This window comes from Heterodontus francisci, chromosome 6 (assembly GCF_036365525.1).
Source record: "Heterodontus francisci isolate sHetFra1 chromosome 6, sHetFra1.hap1, whole genome shotgun sequence".
NCBI classification, from domain to species: domain Eukaryota; kingdom Metazoa; phylum Chordata; class Chondrichthyes; order Heterodontiformes; family Heterodontidae; genus Heterodontus; species Heterodontus francisci.
This window is the reverse complement of record NC_090376.1, coordinates 39,107,990-39,133,202: the sequence shown is the minus strand read 5'-3', so window position 1 is coordinate 39,133,202 and position 25,213 is coordinate 39,107,990. Positions and strand designations below refer to the sequence as shown.

General features: G+C 41.3%; 1 protein-coding gene across 3 annotated transcripts in view; it reads left to right on the top strand.

Annotated features, from left to right (window-relative positions):
• The window catches only part of pds5b (PDS5 cohesin associated factor B), a 261,787-nt gene that overhangs the window by 13,637 nt on the left and 222,937 nt on the right, over positions 1 to 25,213 (top strand). For all 3 annotated transcript variants that reach the window (XM_068033499.1, XM_068033498.1, XM_068033500.1), the window contains exon 2: positions 23,392 to 23,520. In XM_068033499.1, coding sequence (XP_067889600.1) covers positions 23,413 to 23,520 — 108 coding nt within the window. In that variant the 5' untranslated portion in view covers positions 23,392 to 23,412. The remainder of the gene's footprint in view (positions 1 to 23,391; positions 23,521 to 25,213) is intronic.

Sequence of the window (25,213 nt, the reverse complement as noted above, 5' to 3'; positions counted from 1 at the left end):
AGTGTAGGATTAGTATAAATGGGTGGTTGATGGTCGGCACAGACTTGGTGGGCCAAAGGGCCTGTTTCAGTGCTGTATCTCTAAACTAAACAAACATCTGCACTTTCTAATCTTTTAGCATTTAAGTAATACTCTGCACATCTGTTCCTCCTACCAAAGTGGATAACCTCCCATTTTTCCATATTATATTCCATCTGCCATATTCTTGCCCACTCACTAAGTCTGTCCAAATCCCCTTGTCAGCAAAGTTAGAGCCCATGGAATAAAAGGAACAGTAGCAACGCGTTTATAAAATTGGCTGTGACCAGGAAACAGTAGCTGTTTGTTTTTCAAACTGGAGGCAGGTATATAGCGGGGTTGATGTTGGAGCCTCTGCTTTTCTTGACCATTTAGTGACCTAGATTTGGATGTCCAGGGCACAATCTCAAATTACAGATGACCCCAAACTTGGACGTATTGTGAACTGTGAAGAGGATAATGATTGACTTCAAAAGGCCATAGGCTAGTGGAATGGGTAGGCAAGTGGCAGATGAAATTTAATGCAGGGAAGCGAGGAGAGGCAATGTAATTTAAAAGGTACAGTTCTAAAGAGTGTGCAGGAGCAGAGGAACCTGGGGGTATAAGTGCACAAATAGTTGAAGGTTGCAGGGCAAGTTGAGAAAGTGCTTGAGAAAGCATATGGGCTCCTGGGCTTTATATGTAGGAACATTGAGTACAAAAACAAGTAAGTAACGATAAACCTGTATGAAACGTTTTGTGTTCTGCCTCAACTGGAGTATTGTGCCCTTCTGGGCAGCACACTTTAGGAAGGATGCTAAGGCATTGGAGAGGATGTATTTTTATATTTAGAGATACAGCACTGAAACAGGCCCTTCGGCCCACCGAGTCTGTGCCGACCATCAACCACACTTTGGGGTCAATAAAAATTGAAGTTCCAACCTAGTGTTCTCAAGTAATGCTGATGGGAAAATTATAAGTTTAGCTATGAACTATTGGTAATTTGTGTTGGATGGCTTGTGCTAGCTCCTGCATCTTTGAAGATTGTTGTATTGGTAATTTTAATGGGGTCCAATTGTTCAGGTTTTCATCAAGTTTATCACTACTGTTTATAAATGGGCACGCTCAGATTTTATTGAGGACTGAGCATATAATGCATTGTTAGAAATTAGTAAAATAGATGACCTCCTAAATGTGTTAAATCTGTAGGAATATTTTTTGTAGAAAATAGGCAACATTTGCAAATACTTCACTTTTTAAAAAATGCCTACCCTATTACCATTGTCTGCGTCTGTCTGCCTTTTCATTAAAGTGCAGGTTGGGATCAGACATGTTTACATATCCTTTTGCCTAAGTTTGCACTGTAGATTGAATATCACGTGTCCCAAGATGATTATATCGGGTCCATATCGATGCCAGGTCTTCTCAATAATACCTTTCTGAAACAATTTTAACCATCAGTTTTTTGTTTTTTGTAATGCAAGAAGGTCATTGTTTGCAGTTTGCTGTGAAACTGGTACATTTGTGCTTTGTTTAATTTTAGTCCTTGCATTGGGGATTAGCAGGAATTTGCTTTTACACGTCCTGTGAATTGTTTCTTTTTCAATTGCTTTCTACTTTTGGATATTGAGAGTTTAATTTTTGCTGAAATTTTCCCCCAAATCTTCCACTGCCGCTCATTTGCTTTTCTGACATGAAAAGGAATGCAAGGAGTTGAAAATCACCCCCATTGTTTGAGAAGTTAAAATGTTAACTTGGTTTTGGTACTTCACTGGAAAAAGTGATTGGATTTTTACTCTTGTTAACCAACACTAACTTGTATTAGATCATTAAGAGTGGGGTAAATAGAGGAGACATGGTGTGACAAGTAAGGTACTTGAATATCTACAGTGCTCTATCATATCCCTATCTCATCACCGTTACCTTTTGGAGGACTAATTTGTTAGCTAAGTCTCTGGCAGCCTTTCTGCACCAGGTGACATTGGTCGAACCCCAATTAAATGAATACACAGTTCGTTTTTCTTTTACAGTGCTATAGGTTGTGAAGAATAGCTGGGACATTCTGCTCTTTTTGAATAGTACTCTGGATATTTTAATGTTGTAGTTGGCAACATAATGTCTTTTGAAGGATGCCACCTGTAACAACACAGATTTCAGTCTGTGTTGCATTGTATCGTAGAAGATCATATCCTTGGAATCTTGAGGTTTGAACCCACAGCCTCTGACCCTGATTTGAGAATACTAACCCAGTTAGGTGAGAAGGATTAGTAATTTTATTCCATTTATGGCGAAGGTCTTGCAATTCAAAAGAGCAAGAATGCGCAAAAACTATTTTGAGTGAAATAAACTGGGTATTCAATTCCTTCAGCTTAGATATATTTTGTAACTTTAAAGTTTTAAACATGCAGCATGTTTGACATTTCTTTGTACTGTAGCTTGCCAACTTGAAATTACTCCATGGTGAATTAAATCTGAAATTAGTTAGTTTAATTAATTTGAGCATGCCAGAGCTAGTATGTTTTATCTATAACTCTGATCAAAATATTAACATGCTACCAAAAATACGAAAATTTCTTAGACATGCTATCGAAGGTTTTTGTCTTTCACACCTCAGGACAGACACAAGAATGCCAAATTTCAAAGGGAGCAACAATCTATACTTCATGACAAAAGGGTGCTGATTGTTTTTGTTTTCAGAGTTGACTTACGTTGTCTAACGTTCGATCTGTTTCTGCGATTGTACAGCACTTACTGAACAACCTCGAGTGTGCTAAGAATTACACAAACAACCAGTTTAAGATTCAGTCGGGCTCGCAATGTGGCACACTTAGATTTGCTGGAAGCTACTGTAGGGCATGAGATTCCCCTGCAGAGTCTCGCCAAGGTTCGGAGCTGTACTCTAGATGTAACAGGAATGAGTGACTCAACACCAAATCATGTGTAAGAACAGTAATTTTATTGAGTAATTGTTCTTTAATTACTTAATGATAAAGGAATGAAAGATTTCTTAAAAAGAAAGGAAGGAAAGAGTATAGAAAGGCAAAAGAACTTCTAGCACGCTACGATAACACCAAATTAGTCTGTTCACGACATTTCCCTAAAATGTTACCTTTTTCCCCCATGGTACATACATCACCAAGTCTCTGGAGAGCCTTGCACAGGGGTGGACTCTCTGGTCAGTCACTCCGATGTCCCTTCCTCCATAGGCTTCAGTGGTTGACTGGTCCACTCTGGCTGCAGCCCTGAACTTTGGATGCTGTGCCCCTTTTTAAGTCCAATTTCTGGCTCCATTCCTGCTTCTTAAGGCCTCTATCAGACTTTCTCAAAACAAGAGTCTTGACAACCGTGAGTCCTTGGCAAATTCTTCTCAAGCACTGTGATGCTGCCAGGCTGTTGATGCATCCTTTGGTGTGTCTCACCTGCCATCAATTAGGTTATACTGTACATTTAAAAAAAAACTCCATTTTCTGTTACCACACCATAGTGGACCACCCCATGTGCAAGGTTATCCATCGTCCGGGATTTTAGTTCAAGGGTCATCCAACACTCTTTTCTGTTTAAACAATGAGAAGGCAACTGTTATTTTTAAGAAGAAAAAAAACTGTGCACAAAACAACAGCTGTGCATGGCCTACACTGAGCAGCATGAAAACAAGGTAAAAGTTCTTGGAGCGTGGGGGGGAGCAAGTTCATACTATTGATTAACATAATTGATTTATTTGACTTAATCAGAGTACAGTCACACTTAGCTTTAAATCAATGTCTACAAAATAACCTTTTAAAATGCACTGCAGGTTTAATGCAGGTTTTTAAAATTCAAAAGCAAGGCAGAAATAAAATGCAAAAACATTTATAAAAAAAAAAAAAGTACAAAAGTAGTGGCTGCCGGCCTACACTAATTATAGTCATGCACAGGGACCTGTCCTCTGCAGGCAAAAGGAACATGTCCAGGCACTCTGTCATTTTTGAATTAAACTGAAGTGTAGGGGTCAGTAGTTCCCTGGTGCATTGTTCATGGCAATGCCTCAACCAATCAGCACCCTTTTTATCATACACTATAAATTGTTGATTCCTTTGAAATTTGGTGTTCTTGTGTCTTTCCTGATGAGTGCAAGACAGTAAGCTTTAACAGCAATAAGTAAAATGTTCCAAAATGTACAGTGGGTTAGTCAGCATCCATAAAATGAGAAGACGAGTTCTTGTTTTGAGTGTGTAGTCCTAATCAGACCAAATTGGCAAATGTAAACTAATGCTAAGTTGTCCTCCTGAAATAACAGAATGGCCTTTTTCTATGCTGCAGCCACTTGGCCCATTGTGCCGCGGCTCACCTAGTCCCACTCCCCTGCCATTTCCCTTTAGCCCTGCAAATTTTTTCTCTTCAGATAATTATCCAGTTCTCTCTCTCTCGTTTTTGAAGGCCTCGATTTGAATCTGCCTCCATCACAGTGCATTCTAGATCCTAACCACTAGCTGCGTGAAAACATTTTTCCTTATGGCACTGTTGCTTCTTTTGCGAATCACCTTAACTGAGTCCTCTGGTTCTGGATCATGTGGCCAATGGGAACCGTTTTCCCCCTATCTACTCTGTCCTGAGCCCTCATGATTTTGAACACCTATCAAATCTCTTAATCTTCTCTTCTCCAAGGGGAACAGACCCAACTTCTCTAATCCATTCGCATGAATCTTTTCTGCACCCTCCCTAAGGCCTTCACATCCTTCCAGACGTATGGTGCCCAGAAGTGCGCACCAGTACTGCAGTTGAGTCCGAACCAGTGTTTTACACAGGTTTATCATCACTGCCTTGCTTTTGTACTCTGCCTCTATTCATAAAGCCCAGAATCCCATACGCTTTATGAAATGCTTTCTCAACCTGCCCTGCAACCGTTAATGATTTGTGCACTTAGACCCCTAGGTCCCTCTGCTCCTGCACCCCCTTTAGAATCATACCCTTCAGTTTATATTGCCTCACCTCATTCCTCCGACAAAAATGAATCGCTTCACACTTTTTTCCAGCATTAAATTTCATCTGCCACTTCTCTGCCCATTCAACCAGCCCATCTATGTCCTCTAAGTTTCACTATCCGTTCACAATATGTACAAGTTTTTTTTCATCTGCAAATGTTGTACTACTAGTTTAAAAGAAAAAATAACGACTGCTGCAGATTTTTGACATTACCCTTTACTACATTGCTGTGCAATTTTGGTTTCCTAGAATATGAGGGAGACATCAGTCGAGTTGTTAAATACTTGAGTGAAAGTTTGAAATTTTAGGTCTAACCATTTTTCTTAAACGTTACTCAAAAAAATTTCAGTGCTGTATCTCTAAATAAATAAACCAGTTCAAGTTAATTAATTTGCACTGAGTATACATGTTTTATTAATGTTTAAGATTGTGGCAGCCAGTGATGGAGCAGTATTACTAATACTGCTGCATTCCCATTACCAGATAACTGATGGTAACCCCTTTCCTCTTGGCATGGCCTTCTGTTATGACTTGAAAATTTGCATGTTTGGTACACTACTTGTGCCTGGAATTTTGTATGCACATCTTGCATGAGTGTAGTCTAAAATTGTACACTGCTGCAGAGGGGAGAAAGTAATTTTGAGCGCATAGAGTCATAGAGAGACACAGCACTGAAAGAGTCCCTTTGGCCCACCGAATCTGTGCGACCAACAACCACCCATTTATACTCATCCTACATTAATCCCATATTCCATACCACATCCCCACCTTCCCTCCATTCTCCTACCACCTACCTACACTAGGGACAATTTACAATGGCCAATTTACCATCAACCTGCAAGTCTTTGGCTATGGGAGGAAACCGGAGCACCGAGCAGAAACCCACGCGGTCACAGGGCGAACTTGCAAACTCCACACAGGCAGTATCCAGAACTGAACCCGGGTCGCTGGAGCTGTGAGGCTGCGCTGCTAGCCACTGTGCCGCTTAGTTAGAGTTTGGGTATATATTTTTTGTAGAATTTCACCTAACATCTGTGTGATGATACTATGATTTAGTGTTTCATAATTAGACTTAAAACACCATTTTTGTGCATTGAATTCTCCCAAGTGGGCCTGCAGCACCAGGTATACCTTGGAGTGAGGCAGCAACCCAGTGATACCATTAAAATACAGGGCTTCATGCTTACCTTGAATTGCATACAAGTTGCAAAATGGAATTGGGCCATTTGGCCAGACCATTTTGTCTTGGTATCTACCCTTTGTGAGCAAATAGTTGAAGAGATCAGGTTGAAGTGTTGACCAGTGATTACAGTCAAAATAGTTTGGTGGGTAATTCCACTTGGTAGTTCCCAACGTCACCATGAGTGCTGGTGTCCAGGCAATTTGTTTCAGTCAATGTGGTATTAAATAGTAGCTGGTTGTTTTTGCTCTGGACACAAAGGGCCATAACAACCGCGCTAAATATCTGCACACCAGAAAGAGCCATGCCAACGCGTTGCAAGCCGTTCTAGTGCAGCTATGATATTGACAACTACCCAGCACTGTGGAAAATTACCAAATTATATCCGAGCTACAAAATGTAGGGCAGTAATTTTCCAGTTAAATTTGAATTATCTAGCACCTCCCAATCATAGTCCAGTGACAAAAGGGTTTGAGTGCCACTAACTGGTACTTAGTATCAGCAAGCAGGATATTTTGACTAAGTTCAGGTTCCCCCAGCACCACTTGCCCTTGATCCTGAATTAGATGCGACAGCTGAATGCCAGAGAAGGGCTGAGACCCATTGTCTTCAATCTCAAGGCAGCATTTGACCAGGTATGGCACCAAGGAATTTGAGCAGAACTCAAATCTTTGAGGGTCAGCCCTCCAACAATTGTACTCACAACTAATGCTAAGGAAAAGGGTCTTGATTGTTGGAGGCCGATCTTTGTAGTCCTCGGGCATTGTGGCAGGAACTTTTTCACAGAAGTATCTTTTTGTGTTCAATCGTCAGCAGCTAGTTCTTTGTTCTATCTATTATCTTATATGCTTGTTGCTGTTTTGAAATTTACAATTTTCAGCTACATTTGCAGCTCCTGATATTGAACATTATTGTCCTGGCCTACAGTAGAACTTTAACAACACCTAGGCTTGGGCTGACCAGCAAAAGGAAACACTTGTGCTACACAAGTGCCAAGTAATCCATCTCGAACAAGAGGAGCAGAGCCACCTCCTCCTGAGCTTCAATGGCTTCGCCATTGGCAACTCCCCACCATCAACCTCTTGGAGATGGTTGTTCACCAGAGATATAACTGGACCAGTCATATCAACACTGCTACAAGGGCAGAGGCAGAGTGCTTTGTGGTCGCTCCAAGGCTCAAGTCAATGGTGTTGGGATACTGTACACTTGACTGAGTGCAGGTACAGCAACACTCCAGAAGCTTAACACCATCCAGGACAGCAGTTTGTCTGATCTGTGCTGCTCTCTCTGGACTGCAATATCTGTTCTTCATCACTTGGAGTGCTGTGGCTCAAGTATATATGATCTACAGAATTTACTGTTTTTACAAATTCATGAAGTGGATTTCATCTCTGAAATGTGTAGATGAGAGCAACAAAATCTGAGCACTAATCATCACTTTCAGACTTCACCCTCAAGTTCACATAATATTGTTTCTTGAAAATGCAATAGTCTATTAATGATTGCTGGTGCTTAAAATAATAAAAGCATGTTGCCCAAACATGATCTTGTAACTTGCTGAATTTGCCTTTGATTGGCAAAATGTATCTGGAAGGCATGGCTGCACTGTGTATACTGCGTCATTCAGCGGAGGATCCACCAGACAATAAATTTAAGGATCACAGGCCCCATAGGACACTACTGAACATGCATTTTTCACTCCTTTGATGCTGGGAACTCAAAAATAAATTCAGTTGATGCAAGGAACTTGGGCTTTGACAGCACTGGGATTCCACTGGCATCCAGTAGCACTGACTGGTACCAAATTCTTGTTGACTAGGAAGGATGATGCTCAATATTTCCTGCAAGTAGAATGGTGGCACATCACTACCCGAAGACAGCAACCCCTCAGCTTTGAGTTCTTGACGCTGCAAACCCTTGTAGTTCAGCCATATTTAGTTTGGGATACTGATGAGATAGTCCTTTGGACTGACCCAGAGTTTATAATCTTAGTCATTTTCTAGGTTTAATTTAGATTAAGAAATTAGCACAAGAATGTGATACCACACAGGCCTGAACTGGAATGTTTCTACAACGTTAGAATTTGCATTTTGAAAGTGACTTGCATGACCTCGGGACATCCTTGATATTCTTAAGTCCGAGATTGTGCAGTTTATCCCACTCCAGAGACTTGAGCATGAAAAATAGAGGCCAGTGCTCCAATACAGTACTGAGGGAATGTTGCACTGTTGAAGTGCTGTTTCTCAGATGAAACGTTACACTGGGGTTCTATCTGAGCTCTTGGGTGGACGTACAAGATCCCATGGCACTATTTTGAAAGAGGTGTCATGACCAGTAGTTATCCCTCAAACAACATGATAAAACGGATCATCTGCTCATCACATTGCTGTTTGTGGGAGCATACTGTGCGCAGCTTGGCTGCTGCGTTTCCTGCGTTTGCAGTATTGCAAAGTACTTCATTGGCTCTTAAAGACTTCCATAAAGGTGCTATATAAATACATTGTTCTGCAGCCAATTTTTCCACAGACATTTGTTGAATAAAGGCTGCGTTTGCTGACAACGCAATCACTAGGTGGCGCAGTACTTGTGCATGCACAAAGGCAGGCTCTTCAACTGGAACATCAGTTGTCTGTGATGTCGCAGACAGCTGCCAGGATTAAAGATGGCGTTGCTCAGTTTATCACAGGAAATGCTTATGGCTTGATTGTTCCAGCAAACTAACCTTACATTAAGTTGGATGGAAGCCCAGTAATATGCTACAAATGTATTTAATTTTATTTTTATCTTGGAGATACAGCACTGAAACAGTCCCTTCGGCCCATGAGTCTTTGCCGGCCAACAACCACCCATTTATACTAACCGTACAGTAATCCCATATTCCCTTCCAGCTACCTACACTAGGGGCAATTTACAACAGCCAATTTACCTATCACCTGCAAGTCTTTGGCTGTGGGAGGAAACCGGAGCACCCGGCGAAAGCCCTGCGCCACTGTAACCGTAATCCTATTAAATACAAAAGGATTTTTATAATTGAATTTCCATTGGAAGATAGTGAATTGACACCCCGATCAATGGAAAAGAAAATTGGGCAGAGTATAAAATGTGCTGCCAATTTGTTATTGTGATTTGGTTTATGTGACTGACCAGGACTGATATTATCTGAATGCAGCTACTAGCTCCCACCCCAATGGCTGCTGTGCCCCCTCAGCTGCTTGCTCCAGACCTCACTGTGCCCCCGAATTCGTTGATTGATTTTATTCCCTGCTTGCCCTCCTCCCCCTCTAGCCGCTAGCTTTAGGTTGTGCCGTTTCCCTCCTCTCAGCCACTCGCTGCCACGTTTCGTCAGTCACTAGGCACCGCCCGAAGAAGCAAGGTGGGCCGCAAGCAGTGACTAGGAGATGTAGGGGCGAGTGGCCGAGTGGAGCGAAGCGGCATGGTATAAAGCTAGCTGGGGGAGGGGGGGGGGGTGGGGGGAAGTGGGGAGCGAGTGGCCAGAGAGCGGGGTGGTGTGAAGCGAGGAACAATCGGGCAGGGGAGTGGGGTGGGTGGGAGCGGCTGAGGAGAGGAAGCACCGAGGCCTGGAGCAAGTTGCCGGGGGGTGGTGGGGAGGGCTCCAGTCTCCGTCTCCTATTCACCCGCTTCCTCCATGCGCAAAGATGGACCTGGCGCGGATATGCGATGACGCCATTCTGCGCATGCGCCACTAAGTCCTCACTAGATGCAGCTGCGCATGTGAACAACTTGGCGCGCTCTGTCAGCGGGCCAGTGCGTTGTCAGGAATCACTTTGTTTAAATGAGCATTGAATATGGTTTTTCATTGGTTGAGAGTTGAATATTGGCCATGATAAGACCAAGGAATCTATATCTTAATTGAAATACAGCACCTTTTGATAATGCAACACTCTACTGCAGTGAAGTATCGTTGAGATTATGTCCACTGAGTGGAGCTGAAGCCCATGATGATCTGACTCTGCTACCATTGGGTCAAATTTTCATGTGCAGCTGTTGGATGTATCGCTCATTCAGAGCAATTTAGGCAGTCTTAATAGTTGTTTAAAATGGTTTTCAGACCCAAGACGATCTGCTGCTGATTTTAAGCAGTATTTTGTCAAATGAACTGTTGTGCGCTTTACGCACTTGGGCTTCTGTCCTGAGAAAAGCACAGGATGCAAATAGTGATTGACTTCATTGATTTCAGTTGATAAAATATGAAGTTGCTCTGTGGAATAATCTGTAAACATTTACTGAAGGTGATTCCTTGGAATCTGATACACCACAGAAGGAAGCCATTCACTTCATTTTGAAATAAGTATGCAATTAGGCCCATTGCCCTGCTGTTTCCCCATAGCCTAGAAAATCTTTGCTTTTCCAGTATTTATCCAATTTCCTTTTGTAGGCAATTATTAATCTGCTTCCACAGCCTTCTCTGACAATGTATTTCAGTTGATCATTTTGCTGTATTTAAAAAACAAAAAGTAGTCGCTTCTTTGGGTTCTTTTTTTAGTTGTCTTTTAAATTGGATTTAGCATGTACATGGATGCATCAGAAATTGTTCTTATTTTCATAAGTTGATTTTTTTTTTTTTTTTCCCTCAAGTAGCACATCCTGAATTCCTTGACCAATTTTCTAGGAAGTCTATATTTTTGGAATGGATGTTTCGGAATTATCCATTGGAAAATACATGCTTGTAATGGTCAATATACTTTTAATACACACTGGGACTAGGCATTCTGCAGTTTGAGTCGTTTACCTCCTAAATGCAATGTGTTCCACAGTAGAAAATAGTAACTATCATTCCATTCTCCTTTTATTTTTCATTCTTTTTTGCCTAGGTTGGCTTTAAACCTAGTTTCTAGAGATTAAATACTATCACCTGAGCCGCTAAATTTCAGGAGTTTTTATTTGGGGAAACTAGTTGATCTTAAATATCTTTCTCCTATGTCTCCCCTGTTTATCTCCAAATGCACCAGCAATAACTACTTGCATTTCTATAGCACCTTTTTTTCTCTCAAGCACAATAAAGTATCCTAAGGTACTTAACAAGTGGTGATTATCAAACAAGATTTGACACTGAGTTACACGAGGTATGAGGACAGGTAGCCAAATGCTTGGTCAAAAAGTTAGTTTTTAAGGAGCATCTTAAAAAAAAAAAAGGGGGTTTAGAGAAGGAATTCTACAGCTTGGGGTTTAGGCAGCTGAATGTATGGCCACCAGTGTGATGGAGTGAAGAAAATTGAGGATGGATAAGATGCCAGGGGTGGAGGAGTGCAGAGATCCTGGAGGATTAAAGGGTTATGGAAGCTTTTTTTCAATTTGTTCATGCGATGCCAACATTTATTTGCCCATCCTGAATTGCCTTTAGAAGGTGGTGATGAGCTGCCTTCTTGAACCATTGCAGCGCTTGTGATTTATAGCTACACCCACAGTGCTGTAAAGCAGGGAGTTCCAGCATTTTGACCCTGTGACCGTGAAAGAGTGACCGTATAGTTTGAAGTCAGGGTGCTGTGCGACATTGAGCGGAACTTGCAAGTGCTGGAGTTCCCATATGCATGCTGCCTTTGTTCTTCAAGGCGGTAAAGATTGCAGGTTTTGTAAGGTGTCATTAGTGGAGACTTGGTGAGTTGTGACAGTGGCAGCAGTGTATACCATTTACAAAATGCACTGTGTGCCAGTGGTGGAGGGAGTGAATGTTGAAGGTGATAGATGGGGCACTGAGCAAGCTGGATGGTAAGGAGCTTCTTGAGTGTTGTTGGAGCTGTTCTTATCCAGGCAAGTGAAGAGTCATCCATCGCATTCTGACTTGTGCTTTGTAAACGGTGGACAGGCTTTGGGGAGTTGGGAAAAGATTTGAAAACAAGGATGAGAGCCTTTTAAATGAGGAATTGCCAGACTGGGAGCCATTATAGGTTAATGGGCTTAAGGGTGATGGGTGAAAGGGAGTTGAGTTAGAATTTTAGATGAGCTCAAGTATACTTGTGCTACTGTATAACCCTGTCTACCTGCATACCAAATGTGCCAGGCAACTTTTATTCAGTAAGTGCTGCAACTGTGGTCTGTGATGCACTGTTTCTTGTACTAAACTGATTAATTAGGAGAAATCGGTGGATGCTATTGAATTGAGTGATTTTTGGGACATGCTTTAAAATGATGGCGGGTTCTATTTTCAGCTTCTATGGAATGTTTTTTCTGAATTATGAATCCCAACTACAGATTAATAGTTTTGAGCAGTGTCGGCAATGCTTTCATAACCATGAAATCCATATCTCCAACTGGGCTTTGGATGGTGAGTGCCTGGAGGCACATTCACCAAAAAGTTTGGTTTTTGCTTTCACCAAGTTATACCCAAGATTTGGATTCATGTCACAAACAATCAAGTGCCTTCGTTTCACAAAATTAGTGGCTATTGGAATGTGACAAAACAAGTCTTCAAATTGGCAGGAATAATCTCCACATTGTATAAAATTGAAGAAATTTCATTGTTGGTCGAGACATCAGATCAAAATCTTTACTGTTTGCTGTTGTACTCAGTCTGCAGAGCTGTTCTGATTTTTAACAAAGATCCATGGATAGATAAGTGTGGACCAATCACTTGCAGGTATTCTAGTGAAAGAACAAAAATCTGCAAATATAACTGAAAGTAGCCTGAGTCTTAAATGGAATATGTACTTAAAAATGACTGAATTTTATTAATGGATTCAGGCTCTAAAATGCTACATTTACACATTGAGGGGCGGCACAGTGGCGCAGTGGTTAGCACCGCAGCCTCACAGCTCCAGCGACCCGGGTTCAATTCTGGGTACTGCCTGTGTGGAGTTTGCAAGTTCTTCCTGTGTCTGCGTGGGTTTCCTCCGGGTGCGCCGGTTTCCTCCCACAGCCAAAAGACTTGCAGGTTGGTGGGTAAATTGGCCATTATAAATTGCCCCTACTATAGGTAGGTAGTAGGGGAATATAGGGACAGGTGAGGGTGTGGTAGGAATATGGAATTAGTGTAGGATTAGTATAAATGGGTGGTTAATGGTCGGCACAGACTCGGTGGGCCGAAGGGCCTGTTTCAGTGCTGTGTCTCTAAATCTAAATCTAATCAATTACTCAAGGTGATTTCTTCAGGCAAATGTACTTTTTTCCCCCCTCTTTCCCATTTTTTGAATTTATGGAACCATATGAGCGTTGCCCAGAACTGGATCTCTCTTGTACACCCATGTCCTCCCGGCCCTACTATTTTGAAGAAGCACAAGGGTGTTCTCCTCTGATATCCTGGCAAATATCTATCTATAAAATAAGTATTCATGTGTTTATAACAACTCTCCTAACATGCCTCATTTTTAAGTGAGACTTTCATACTCAAAGTGAACTCTGTGTAGTTATTCTGCTGAGTTTGATCAGTGAAGCTCATTTCCTTGCATACAAAATAGGACACATGCTTTGAAGAGGAATTTGAGAAGTCCTAGATATGTGGCTAGGTTTGGAAGAGATCCTCAAAACTGAATATATTCATTAGAGAAAGTAGCTTCCAAAGCTATAGAGTATCAGTTAGAGATTTAAAGAATTTCTCACTTGAATTTATTTCCCACCTTCCTGGCTCAGAATGGTAAATATTTGGGAATAGTTTTGGGAAAACTTTTATTTTCCTACTTTTTGATTTCCTTTTTTCTTTAAAAATCAGCTCCTGTTAAAATATCTGGTAGCCTCAAGCAATGAATTGGAGCCTGAATCCTTTTAATAAAGTTGCTAAATTTCTTTAATAAATTTCAGATTTCTAGCATCTGCAATATTTTGCTTTTTTATGCTAAATTTTTGTCCAGTCAATTTCATCATGGTAAGTGCACATTCCATTTCTTAAGACTGGCTTTTCTTTTACTCAGGCTGGCTTTCAGAGTTACATTGGCAGGTTTTTGCAGGTATTCTAGTGAAAGAAGCAAATGATCTGCAGAATAGTTAAGTGTTGACCATTGTGAAAAATCAGATACCAGGCATGCAGACTCAGTACAACTGAAAACAGTAGAAATTATCTGCTATAATAAATAAAAACAAGAAATGCTGGAACCACTCAGCAGGTCTGGCAGCATCTGTGGAAAGAGAAGCCGAGTTAACGTTTCGGGTGAGTGACCCTTCTTCGGAACTGACAAATATTAGAAATGTCAAAGGTTATAAGCAAGTGAAGCGGGGATGGGGCAAGAGATAACAAAGGAGAAGGTGTAGATTGGACAAGGCTACATAGCTGACCAAAAGGTCATGGAGCAAAGGCAAGCAATATGTTAATGGTGTGATGAAAGACAAAGCATTAGTACAGATAGGGTGTTAACGGACCAAAGATTGAACAGCAGCAAGTACAAACATGAAAAAAAAACAGTGGGTAAGCAAACTGAACAAACTAAGATGAAATGAAATAAACATACAAAAAAAAAGTTGTAAAAAAAGAAAAAATAATTGAAAATAAAAGTAAAATGGGGGGCCCGTCATGCTCTGAAATTATCTGCTGTCCAGACTATAAATCGGACATTTCTTTTATAGATAATGTGGAAATTATTCCCTGCTAATTTGAAGATTTGTTAAGGTATTTCTGGCAGTTTTATCTAACAATGACCTTTAACATACAATGTTATGTAGGAGATAATCCAGTGTATAAAATCATGAATTGAATTTGGAATACCAAAATTCTGTAAAAGCTTTTTAAGTTTTCTATTTGGAGCAGTGGTGACCTAATCCACCAAGTGACTTCTTCGAAGTGACTGATACTCAATGATAGACTGTGCACCCCCAGTTATTTTTTCTGCCAAATTGCATCACCTCTCACTTGTCCGTATTAAATTCCATATACCCATTTTGGTAGCCTATCTATGTACTGTTGCAGGCAGTTGTCTGGGAGACTAGAACTAGAGGATACTGTTTAAAAATTGGTTGTCTCCCATTTAAGACTCCAATCAGGGGAAATTTTTCCCCTCCAGATCATTAGTCTGTGCAATTCTGTACTTTGGAGAGCAGTGGAGGCTGGGTCATTGAATATATTCAAGGCTGAATTAGATTTTTGATGGACAAGGGAGTTGAGGGTAATGGGGGCAGACAGGAAAGTGGAGTTGAGGCCACAGTTGGATCAGCCATGATCTCATTGAATGGTGCACCAAGCTCAAGGGGCTGAAATGGCTTATTCCTGCCCTTATTTCTTAAGTTCGTGGGTTCTTTTTTATTTTGTGAGCTCTAACTTTGCTGACAAGCCCGTTATGTGGCACTTTATCAAGTGCCTTTTGAAAGTCCATGCACACCCCATCAACCGCATTATTCTCATCAATACTCTCTCTCTTGTTACCTTATCAAGAAATAAACAAGTTAGTCAAACATGATATTTGCCTGTAACATCTCTGCTGGTTTTCCTTAATTAACCACATTTGTCCAAGTTCTATTAATATTGTGAATTATCCTTCCTATAAGTTTTCCCACCGAGGTTGAACTGACTGGCCTGTAGTTGCTGGGCTTGTCCTTGCTATACTCTTGTTCCAAAAAAAGCATTTGTAGTTCTCCAGTCCTCTAGTACCACCCCGTATCTAAGTAAGATTGGAAGATTATGGCCCGTCGTCATTGTCTCGAGACAATGGGTAAGCTGACCAATGGTGGTCAGTGGTTTGTGGAGCAGCGCCTGGAGCGGCTATGAAGACCAATTCTAGAGTGACACTCTTCCACAGGCGCTGCAGATAAAATTGGTAGTCGGGGCTGTTACACAGTTGGCTCTCCCCTTGCGCTTCTGTCTTTTTTTCCTGCCAACAGCTAAGTCTCTTCAACTCGCCACACTTTAGCCCCGCCTTTATGGCTGTCTGCTAGCTCTGGAGATCACTGGCAACTGACTCCCATGACTTGTGATCAGTGTCACAGGACTTCATGTCGGGTTTGCAGACGTCTTTAAAGCGGAGACATGGACGGCTGGTGGGTCTGATGCCAGTGACGAGCTCACTGTACAATGCGTCCTTGGGGGATCCTGCCATCTTCCATGCGGCTCACGTGGCCAAGCCATCTCGAGCTGGCTCAGTAGGGTGTATATGCTGGGGATGTTGGCTGCCTCAGACTTCTGCGTTGGAGATACAGTCCTGCCACTTGATGCCAAGGATTCTTTGGAGGCAGCGAAGATGGAATGAGTTGAGAGGCGTCGCTCTTGGCTGATGTACGTTGTCCAGGCTTTGCTGCCGCAGAGCAAGGTACTGAAGACACAGTGACTCTGCAATTTCTACCCTTCCTTCCCTCCGTATCCTTGGATGTATCTCATCAGGTCCTGGTGACCTAAATATAGCCAGCCTATCTAATGCCTCCATCAATTTTTAGCCCATCCAGTGTCACAACTATCTCTACTTTTGCTATGACTTGGGCAGCATCTTCCTTGTTCAAGACAGGCAAAGTACTCATTTTAGTAACTTAGCCATGCCACCTCCTCCATACATAAATCCCCTGTTAGGTCTCTAAGTGGCCTGTCTCCTCCTTTTACCACCCTTTTAACTATATTTATATGCTTTCTCTGTACAAAAATGAAGTTGATAGCTTTTATTTACAAGTCCTTGTTGAAAAATTAAATTGAATTCTATAGTTATAAGTAGAAAACAGTTTGAGTATTTAAATGCTGAGGGGAAAGTAGTGTTTGACCTTTGGAATTCTTAACACTAACTGCAGTTGGTGTGTAAATAGTAATTTTTGTAGCATTTGTTTCTGCCTCGTTTGATTTGCACACACACTGCTTTGTACTCCAATTTCCTTTTTAACTGAATTTATGCTTTTGAAATCTGTCTAACTGGCTTTTCTTCAAGCTAGTTTGTAAACATTTTAAATTTATATTACAAAAATGATAATCAAAACTGTAATGCAAAAAAAGGTTCAGTGGTATATCAGAACTGCGGGATTATAACCCCTATTGGGAAAGACTGAACACACTGATTTTAGTCTGTCGAAGAGAGAAGGCTGAAGGGTGACATGATAGAGGCCTTTTTAGATTATGAAAAGGTTCGATAAGGTGGTTGTAGAGAAGATGTTTCCCCTTGATGGGGAGACCAGAACTAGGGTCCATAAATATAGTGTAATGACTAATAAATCCAATAGAGAATTGAACAGAAACTTCTTTACTCTGAGACTGGAACTTGGTACCACAAGGAGTAGTTGAAGCAACTAGCATAAATGTATACAAGGGGAAGCAAGATGAGCACATGAGGGAGAGGTGAATGGAATGAATGTTAAGGTTACCTGAAGTAGGGTGAGAAAGCATGCGCGAAACATGAACACGAGCATGGACCTGTGGGCCAAATGGCCTATTTTTGTGCTCCAATTTCTGTGTAACCAAGCAGATGATGTTTGAGGCTGAAGAGAGACTTTTTTTTTCTAGTTGAATTAACAAAATGCTACTGTTGCACACAGCACATGTTCAGAGTGCAGGACCTGCTTTAACCATCACAACTGTAGGTGAAAATATCAAGTTGAAACTCAGGCTGTTGAGAGGCTGAGAATCTTGAGTTTAAAAAAAAAAGTAATGAATGTGGTCAAACAATAAAACAAGTTTACAGATGACTTTAATTATGTGGAATGTTGAACTCTGTTTTTATTATCTTTTGATTTAATGCGCACTCTAAGCCGCACAGATGTGTGGCCATGTAGCAATCAGAACTTGCTATGCAGGAGACTTGCAGGCTGTGCATATGAGGCTGTCCCTTTTTTTTAAGATGTGTTCATTTGCAGCAATCTTCAAGGGACCACACAATGCAACAAATGGGCTGTGCACCATAAGGGGAAATTAGAAGGAACATTGCTTTTGACTTTTGAAATTTCAGTTACGGAGAACAGAAGTAGCAGACAAAAGTATGTTTCATCAATCTGGCAGATTTTGGGATTTGGGAACTTTTCGGAGAGAAAGTTAGGGAGATGTGGAGTAATCGTAGGGTGTGGGAGCATTGAAGATGATTCTAGACTATGGGGCCATGATCTTGGGGTTCTGGAAGTGAGTGCAAATCCTTGAAGTTGCTGAAGTAAAGGAAGGTCCATATGTCTCTTGGAGAGTGGTGGAAATGGGTTTAGCAGCTTTCAGGGAGGAAAACCGAGAATTTAACTGGTACCTTTTTTTTTGTTCAAACCACAAAGGCACCTCACTGGCTTCCCACCTGTTGGCTTCTCTTCCAAACTATCCACAGCTGCTCAGGAGATCTGGCAACATCCGTGGAGAGCAAGAGTTTTGACCTGAGAGACTTTAACTTTGTTTCTCTCTCTCCACATTTGCTGTCAGAACTGCTGAGTATTTTCAGCCCCTTCTGCTTTTATTTCAGATTTCCAGCATCTGTAATATTTTGCTTATCCACAGCTGATTTTGGATCATTGGGTACACTTTCACTGATCTTTGCATTGTCGACTAGTTCCAATCCACAGCAGTAAAAAACAAAGTACACTTAAGTTTAGTTGATTTACAGTCTCTGGTGAACCAAAAAATCTTCAATACTTAAGTTCATTAGTTACCTAGTTTCCATGTTTTTGTGTAAGAAAATTACATTCTTGAACCCCACAGCAATTGTTTGTTGCCTTTTCTCAAGATTGTTTGAATGAAGGGTGAAACTTTGTGTGATTGATCTGTCAGGAGGGTTCCAATGATTGTTTAACATAATTCTACAAAACAATTTTCAATGACTTGCATTTATATAGCACTTTTTTCATGACCTCCAGACATCGCGGGTACTTTTTAAAGCATAGTCATTGTTGTAATGTGGCAGCCAATGTTTGCGCATAGCAAACAAACAGCAATTTAATAATGACAAGATAATCCTGTTCGTGTGATGTTAACTGAGGGGTAAATGATGGCCAAGACATCAGGGATAACTCCCCTGCTTTTCTTTGGTGAAGTACCACAGGTTCATTTTTATGCCCACCAAATCGGGCAGATGGGGTCTTGTTTCATGTCTCAACCGAAAGTCGTGGCACCTCCAACGGTGTAGCACACCCTCAGTACTGAACTGGAGCATCAGCCTTTTTTTTTTTTGTTGTGTGGTCAAGCCATGGAGTGGGACATGGTCCTGGAACTTTGCGATTTTAGAGGTTAGAGTGTTATCAACTGAGCCACAGCTGACGTAATCACTTGGGAAAGAAGTGAAATATTCTTGCCCTCCAGCACCACTTCAAGACCCCCCCCCCCCCCCACCCCCTGCCCCCAACTTCCCCCATCTTCCCCCATGAAATCCAGTCTCAAATTTCTGTTTTCCTAGCTAGATCAAACCAAAAAAAAAAAGCTGCAGGTGCTGTTAAATCTGAGGTACAGTTGAGAAGTGCTTAATTGAAAGGAAAAAGGAAGTTGTTATTTTAAATGTTAACATTTCCTCAGATAAACATGAAAATGCAATTTACAATTTGTTCCCTGGACTTGGAGATAAAGCAAATCTTCACAGGATGAGGGGAGATCTTTTTAATTCGGTTCCAAGAAAGCATTCTGGGAAATTCTATACATGTGCTTGGGGGATTGCTTTCAGTTGTAATGGGAATATATCCATTGGGTGTATCGGCTTTTAAGACCGACCAGCGCCTTGGAGTAAAAACTTTAATGGTATTGAAAAACGGTGGATAAATTTAGTTGTGTTGTGGTGAAATATGAAATTTTTAAAATTTTGATTTTTGATATTTACAGTCTATATTGATGACTTGAATGAGGGTGATGTATCTAAGTTTGCTGTCGATACAAAATTAGGTGGGAAGGCAAGCAGTGAGGAGGCTGCAGAGGGATATTGGCAGGTTAGGTGAGTGGGCAAGAACATGGCAGATGGAATATGATGTGGTTAAGTTTAAAGTCCTCCACTTTGGGAGGAAGAAATAAAGCAGAAATTTTTTTCAATGGTGAGAGACTGGGAAATGTTGGCTTTCTGTGATTCATGTACAAGGACACCCAGGTCCCTTTGAAAACAAACCTGTTGCAGCAAGCAATTAAGAAGGCAAATAGTATGTTGGCCTTTGCTACAAAGGGATTGGAGTGCAAGAGTTAAGAAGTTGTACTACAATTTGTTACGATCAACCGCTCCAGTCAAAGCCCCAAATCAAAATATACGATTCTGATTGTGGTGGGAGAAACACACTGTTAATTCAATCCCGTCGCTCCACAGATCGCCTAACATATTTTAAATTTTCCAAATTCAAGAAAGACCCAGCCAAGTTGTACCATCTATTAACCCCCTGAATGAGGCTAACCAAACCAGGTGTCTTTAAATCAACAAATTAACTGTTTAATGAGAAAAACTAAATTCTTAAACGCTATGAAGATATAAACAACATTTAAAACAGAAAAAATTAGAGCCCTTGCTAATTTGCAGCCCAATGTTGCTTGAAGTCCTCATAGCCATCTGAAGGGGGAAAAAAAGGTTCTTCCGCAGTAGAATAGTCTGTAGTCTAATTCCAGCAGTATGTGATGCTTTCCTTCCTTCAGCGAATTTCAACAATTAATGACTTGCAAGCACTTTTTAAAATGAATCAATTGAATTTTTTGAGGTGTGTGTGTGTGTCCTGTTAGAACAAACTGTTCTTCAATTTAAAAAGCCAGTTCAAATTTGAATTGTAACAAATGTATCGCATGATGCTCACTCCCAGTGGCTGTATCTATGGTAACGAGAATGCACCCTTTGAATCGCTGTTTCCAAATGGCTGTATCCAAGGCAATGAAAGTACACCTTCCTAACTTCTGAGGCTTGCTGGTTCTTAAAGCAATACTGATCCTTTGCAAGCCTTAAAGGCAAACCACATCCCAGAAAAAAAACTACACAACCCATGACAAATTTTACAAGCTATTGGTGAGAGCACACATGATGAACTGTGTACAGTTTTGGTCTCCTTACCTAAGGAATGACATACTTGTCCTGGAGGGAGTGCAACAAAGTTTCACTAAACTGGTTCCTGGGATGAGTGGCGCACTGGTTAGCACCGCAGCCTCACAGCTCCAGCGACCTGGGTTCAGTTCTGGGTACTGCCTGTGCAGAGTTTGCCAGTTCTCCCTGTGACCACGTGGGTTTCTGCCGGGTGCTCCGGTTTCCTCCCACAGCAGGTTGATAGGTAAATTGGCCATTGTAAATTGCACCTAGTGTAGGTAAGTGGTAGGAGAATGGTGGGGATGTGGTAGGGAATATGGGATTAATGTAGGTGGCGGGCAGCCATAAAGGCAGGGCTAAAGTGTGGCGAGTCAGAGACTTGGCAGTTGGCAGGAAAAAAGACAGAAGCGCAAGGGGAGAGCCAACTGTGTAATGGCCCCGACAACCAATTTTATCTGTAGCGCCTGTGGAAGAGTCTGTCACTCTGGAATTGGCCTTTATAGCCACTCCAGGCACTGCTTCACAATCCACTGACCACCTCCAGGCGCATACCTATTGTTTCTTGAGACAAGGAGGCCAAAGAAAGTAAAAGTATAAATGGGTGGTTGTTGATCAGCCAGACTTGGTGGGCCGAAGGGCCTGTTTCAGTGCTGTATCTCTCTATGACTATGACTCTATAACTGAGGGGATTGTCTTATGAGGAGAGATTGAGTAGATTAGACCTATATTCTTTGGCGTTTAGAAGAATGAGAGATGATCTAATTGAAACATATAAAATTCCTAAGAGGCTCGACAGATTGATGGTGAGAAGATGTTTTCCCTGGCTGGGGAATCTAAAACCTGGGGTTCCGGTCTCTGAACAAGGGGATGGCTTTGGACTGATGAGAAATTTCTTCACTTTGAATCTTTTGGAATTCTCTGCCTAGAGACTTGTGGATGGTCATTTGTTGAGTATATTCAAGCGAGAGAGGTTTATAGATTTTTGGGTCTGAAGGGATGGGGATAGTGCAGTAAGGTGGAGTTGAGGTAGATCAACCATGATCTTGAGTGGTGGAACAGGCCTACTCCAGCTGCTGTTTGTTTTATTCATGTGTAATTGGCTGCTTGGGGCCACAAATGGACTTGAAACAAGAGGGTAGATAGTAGATATTAAATACTTGGAATGATTTGATTACTCCCTCCAGGGGAAGGCAAACTTCATGATGGTGAGATGCTGTCTGAGGTTTTTATCTTACTTATAACAGGACTTGAAAAAAGTAAATTGCCAAGGAGAGATCTTTCTTTCAACCAGAATGCTGAGAAATTAAGGAGAGTATTTGTGACACACCGCCGATCAGCAGATGTCTGAGGAATTGAGGTGCCACTGATCGTAGCCTGTGTTCAATCTATGGTACTCATACAGATACAAGACGAGTACAAACCCAATAATGATTTTTGCGTCAATTCTGTGTAAAATAATGGAACTGATTCATCAGGAGTAACCTTGAAAATTAAATGTGCAATAATTAAACAGTAGTCAACATGGATTCAGGAGAACCAAGTTGAGCAGGGGTTGGAAATCAAGGGGTGAGGTAGAATCTGAAACTGGAGGGGGTAGCTGTAATCAAGGGAGCTCTGAAGTTGGAAGGTTCTTGGTGGGGGTGGGTGGTGTGGGTGGGTCTGAAATTTTCTGCAGAACTGGTGGTATCAGAAACAAGGTGGTGAGTGGGAGCAGCTCTAAGGAGTGGCCAGCAAAAGGGCAAGTGAAAACTGGGGACCTTTTTTTAATGTGATTAAATAGTAGAAGATTGTTTGTTTGCATTAGTGGGCAAATGAGGTACTAGCAAATGGAAGTCGCCGATTCTTACTGGAAACAAGAATGGGAAAGGGAGGAAGGAGGTTCTTGTACTTATGGCTATTTAGAGTGTGGGATAATTGACCACATTCGGCTATTGAGGTAGAGATTAAAAGTTAATTTCAAATGGAATGAGATAAATATTTGAAAAGGAGGTACACAAAAGGGTAAGGTGATAATAGGTGTTACAGCAGAGAGCATGGGGAGGCGAATGGCCTGCTGGTGTAATTTCTATCATTCTATGAAAACCCTCCTTAATGGAATCTGAGCTCTGAGTGGTTTTAAAATGTTGGTGGTGGGCTGAGTAGAGGAGGATGCACCCTATGAAAGAAGTCCCCAAACACTGACACTGCTGCTCTTGGTTTGGTTCAGGTTGATTTTTTTTTTTTAATATACTGGTTGATTTTTGACGTGAGGTCCAAGTACAGATCAGCTCTGACTCTCGTGTTCTTGGCTGAGCTGTACGTGCCATGTGCTTGAGTACTTGTGCTGATAGTGTGAGTATCTGAAATGGGAAGATATCTGTTCACTAGCACGAACAGCCTTCGTCATGCTGAATGCAAAAACAATTTGATTTTAACAAGAAAATTTGACGTACTAACTTTGCTTTCTTTTTTTTTTAAAAGGAGGAAACGGGAACTTTAACCATGGCTCATGCAAAGCCTAAAGTCAATGATGGAAAAATTACATACCCTCCTGGGGTAAAAGAAATCTCTGACAAAATATCAAAGGAGGAAATGGTTCGAAGACTTAAGGTTTGTTGTAAATTGTTCTGTTTGAACAAATGGAAATCGTGGCACTTCTACCATTCACTCCTGTAATTCTTAGAAATTATGCAAATATTGAGTAGTCTAAATGCGTCAAGAAATTAGGTAGTTGAAATTACACTAAAGGCAAGTTGGGTCTTCAGAAGTGTAACTTTTTTCTGCAGAAATTATGCAAATATTTAGTCTCTCTGTATAGAGAAATTAAGTAGTTGAAATTACTCAAGGCAAGTTATGTCTGCATTGCAGTGTAACGTTCTGTGCAGATCTATCAGTAGTAACTTTGTTAGGTATCAGACTGTGGCACGTGAATTTGGTCACTTGAGACTTTTAGGACTGAGGGCAATAGGTTTTTGTTAAGGTTGATGAGGGGTATGGAGTAAATGGAATTGTTCAGTCATGATCTGATTGAATGGTGGAATTGAGGCGTCTTGAGGGGCTGAATGTCTGTCTACATTTTAGTTTCCCTACACTGCAACAGTAGTTAGGTGCCACAAGTAATTTGTGGACTGAATGGACTTGGGTTATGCTGAGGTCATGCAGGCCACTTTTTTTTTTAAAGTTTGTTTTTTGCCTTTGATTTATGAAGGTGTTAAACGAAGTGTTGCGATTCAGTCAAATTGTTTAATTTTATGTTGAGCAAATAACCTCATGGCCTACAGCAGTAAGCAACCCATTGTAAGCTGGTCTGGTGGTGTATTTAAGCTTCATGAACAAAAATGGAAATGTGGACATCAGTCAAGTCACTGAAGAGTGGTCTATGTTCAGATGATCAATAATCCAAACTTTAGATCTGGAGGTGAAGGGAAGATTTCCTGTCCTTCCATTATTTTAAGGACTGAATTTATTTGAGTTTCTTTTTTAGCGCAAGTAAGATATAACCTACTCCAACAGTTTTGCAATCTCAAGATCTCTTCCAATGTGGAAATTGTATACTGAAATAAGAAAAATGGTACAAATTAGGCATTGATTTTCGAGTCAGTCATTTGTGGCAGAGAAGGAGACCATTTGGCCTATCGAGTCCATGCTGGCTCTCCATGGAATAATCCAGTCAGTCCCACTCCCCCGCTCAATCCCATAGACCTGCAAGTTTATTTCCTTCAGGTGCTCATCTGACTGACTTCCTTTTGAAATAATTGTTTGTCTCGGCTTCCACCATCCTGGTGGGCAGCGAGTTATGGATCATTGCCACTCACTGTATTTAAAAAAAAAAATAAATAAATAAATAAAAGTTCTTCCTCACACACTTTCGCCCTACATATCTTGCCCAGAATTTTCAATCTGTGTCCCCTGGTCCTTGTACCATTTCGTTAATGGGAGCAGTTTTTATTTGGCTAACTTATCCAAGCCTGTCAAAATTTTGTACACATCTATCCATCTCCTTTTTTGCCAAGGAGAACAACCCTTGATTTTCCAACGTAACCTTGTAACTAAAATCACCCATCCCTGGAACCTTTCTAATAAATCTCTGCACCCTCTCAAGGACCCTTGCATCTTTCCTGAAGTGTGTGACCAGAACTGGATGCAGTTCTCTAGTTGGGCTTTAACTAGAGCTTTATAAAGGTACAGGGTAACTTCCCTGCTCTTGTACTCTATACCTCTACCTCCTATTTGTGAAGCCCAAGATCCCATTTGCTCTGCAAACCACACTCTCACTCTCTCTCCCCCTCCTGCCACCTTCTAG